This window comes from Rhinopithecus bieti, unplaced genomic scaffold, assembly GCF_001698545.2.
Source record: "Rhinopithecus bieti isolate Rb0 unplaced genomic scaffold, ASM169854v2 scaffold_28547, whole genome shotgun sequence".
Taxonomy (NCBI): domain Eukaryota; kingdom Metazoa; phylum Chordata; class Mammalia; order Primates; family Cercopithecidae; genus Rhinopithecus; species Rhinopithecus bieti.
In genome coordinates, this window is record NW_016813480.1 from 1,842,451 (window position 1) to 1,845,552 (window position 3,102).

The 3,102-nt window shown below is 38.2% G+C and overlaps 1 protein-coding gene across 2 annotated transcripts in view; it reads left to right on the forward strand.

The window, feature by feature from the left end:
* Positions 1-3,102, forward strand: part of FLT3 (fms related receptor tyrosine kinase 3) — a 110,581-nt gene that overhangs the window by 34,389 nt on the left and 73,090 nt on the right. For both annotated transcript variants that reach the window (XM_017848523.1, XM_017848522.1), the window contains one exon: positions 512-633. In XM_017848523.1, the coding sequence (XP_017704012.1) occupies positions 512-633 (122 nt within the window). The remainder of the gene's footprint in view (positions 1-511; positions 634-3,102) is intronic.

Sequence of the window (3,102 nt, forward strand, 5' to 3'; positions counted from 1 at the left end):
AAAAAAAAAAAAAAAAAAAAAAAATCCATCTAAAAAAAAAAAAGAAGTAGAAATCTATATACAACAAAAGGTGCACAGGCACACACACACATGCACACAAATCATGTATACAAATAATCATTTCCTCAGTCAAACTAGCCTCATTTCAAAAGCTTAAGAGCCACATGTAGTTAGTGGCTACCATATTAGCACAGGCAAGAACATGTCCATCCCTGCAGACTGCTTTATTGGACAGCCCTGCTCTAAGTACCTCTGCTCCTGATTTAAAGCAGACTAAACTTGCATAAAATCGAATTTCCTACATACTTTCATAGTGGCCAATTTCCCCTGATTACACTTTGTTTTGTTGTTTGGTTGCAAGATAAATACATGTTTTGTTTTTAAGGTGTGCATGTATCAACATCATCATTTTTGGTTTGTTTTTAAGGTGTGCATGTATCAACATCATCATTTTTGGTTTGTTTTTAAGGTGTGCACGTATCAACATTATCATTTTTGTTCTGTTTTACAGTTGTTTTTTCTGCAATGATATTTGGGACTATGACAAATCAAGATCTGCCTGTGATCAAGTGTGTTTTAATCAATCATAAGAACAATGATTCATCAGTGGGGAAGTCATCATCATATCCCATGGTAAAGTAACATTAAAATTATACCTTTAGCTGTTTTTCTCTAGAGACCATAATTTGTAAGTTATTGAAGGCTACCATGGCTAAATGGGCTTCTCTTTATGTATTTAAGTATATTATGCTCTCACATCTGGTACCGACAGAGCATCTATACTCGTAGCTCCCTGGCACTCCATTCCTTCAAAAACCATATTCTTCCTATGAGGATTTAGGAAGGACACTGACTGATAACTAGCATGAAATAACGAGTAGAGTCGTCCCTAGGTATACAGTGGGGATTGGTTCCAAGACTCTCACTAATACCAAAATCCATGGATACTCAAGTCCCTGATATAAAATGACTCAGTATTTGCATGTAACCTATGCAGATTCTATATATTTTTGAGACAGTCTCATTTTGTTGACCATGCTGGAGTATAGTGGCATTGTCACAGCTCACTGCAGCCTCGCCCTCCCAGGCTCAAGCAGTCCTCCCACTTCAGCCTCCCAAGTAGCTGGGACCAAAGGCACATGCCACCACACCTGGCTAATTTTTTTAATTTTTTGCAAAGATGGGTCCCACTCTTTTGCCCAGGCTGATATTGAACTCCTGGGCTCAACTGATCCTCCCACCTAAGCATCCCAAAGTGCTGGGATTACAGTCCTGAGCCACCATGCCTGACCCTCCCATATACCTTTAAAATTATCTCTAGATTACTTATAATACCTAATATGATGCAAATGCTTTATAATACCTAAACAACTATGTGAATAGTTGTTACACCCTATTGTTTAGGAAATAATGACAAGGGGGAAAAGTCGGTACGTGTTCAGTACAGATGCAACCCCATTTTTTTCGAAATATTTTCAATCTGTGGTTGGTTGTATCCACGGATGCGGAAACCATGGTTACAGAGGGCCGACTGTATTTCCTTCTCTCCTTAAAGAGAATCCAGGCTTTTCTCCCAAGCCTGAATCCCTCACTTCCAGATGCCCCCAGTATATAGGTAGATTTTCCATTTGCACATCAAAATCCACCTATATCATATATTTTATTTCATTTCTATTTTCCCAAGCCTGCTCTTATTCTTGTATTAATTGATTTCTGTTTATACCCCTGCCTAGTTGCCAGGCTTGAAAGCTCAGCATCATCTTTCTTTCTATTACTTTCACATTTGGTCAGTTACCAAGTGTTGTTGATTCCCTGTAGGAGTTCTCATATAATCATCTCATATTCTCTAGTCTCACTGCCACTTCCCTAATTCAAGCTCTCGTTAACTCCCTCATAATCATAGTGATATCCTAAGTGGCCTCTTCCCGCTACAGTTCATTTCAGAGATCGCTGCTGGGCTAGCCTCCCTGAAGCAGGCACATGCTTCACTGCCTGGCTCTGAACCCTCCATGATTTCCCATTACTTAGAATGATACCAAGATTGCTCAGTAATCTGGCACTGGCTCCTTCAAGTTCCGACCTTGTTTTTCATGACTCCTCTCTTTTATGCTATTCATCTTGTTTTTCATTATTCCTCTCTCTTGTGCTATTCCCACCCCTCTATTTTAAAAACATATATTTAGTAAATTTACTCAAGGGAAGCTTAAGTGATGGAGAACTGAAAATAATAGAAATCAGCCAGGTATAGTGGCTCACACCTGTAATCCCAGCACTTTGGGAGGCCGAGGCGGGTGGATTGCTTGAGCTCAGGAGTTTGAGACCAGCCTGAGGAACATGGTGAAACCCGTTTCTGTCAAAAATCCAAAAACAACAAAAAATTAACCAGCCATGGTGGTGCGTGCCTGTGGTCCCAGCCACTTGTGAGGCTGAGGCTGGAGGATCATCTGAGCCAGGGAGGCGGAGGTTGCAGTGAACCAAGATTGTGCCACTGCACTCCAGCCTGGGCAACAGAGTGACACTTCCATCTCAAAAAAAAAAAAAAAAAAAAAAAGGAAAAGAAAAAAAGTAGAAATCTATATACAACAAAAAGTGCCCACAAATTAGTAAGCTCTGCAGACATTTCCAGTTGAGGGTTCGTACAAATGTATAGTCACCCTTTTTTTCTTTTATATAGGTATAACACAGAAATACGTGACATAAGGACCTGACTCCTCCCGCTCCATAAATCAGATACATTAGAGATATTCTGAAGTTTTAAAAACAGTGTGAAACAAGTTTCAGTAACAACATTCTACGTGAATATAAAGAAATACATGATTTTTTCATGCCAGAAGCGTGGTTGGTTTTAATTTTTCAATAGGTGTTGGCATCATAACACATTAGCTTGTTAATAATTAAGACATTTTGCATACACAATATTTCAATGTGGACAAAATAATTTTAATATTTGCTATGATGTTTTAAACTTTTAGTGTCTTTTTGATATAAGAAAATAGCTGTACACATTTAAGTGTTTTTGTATAAAAAACACTTTATGTTGTTTTATACAAAAACACAACCTTAAATTAATGATGATTGGTTAATAATAATAAATCATATATA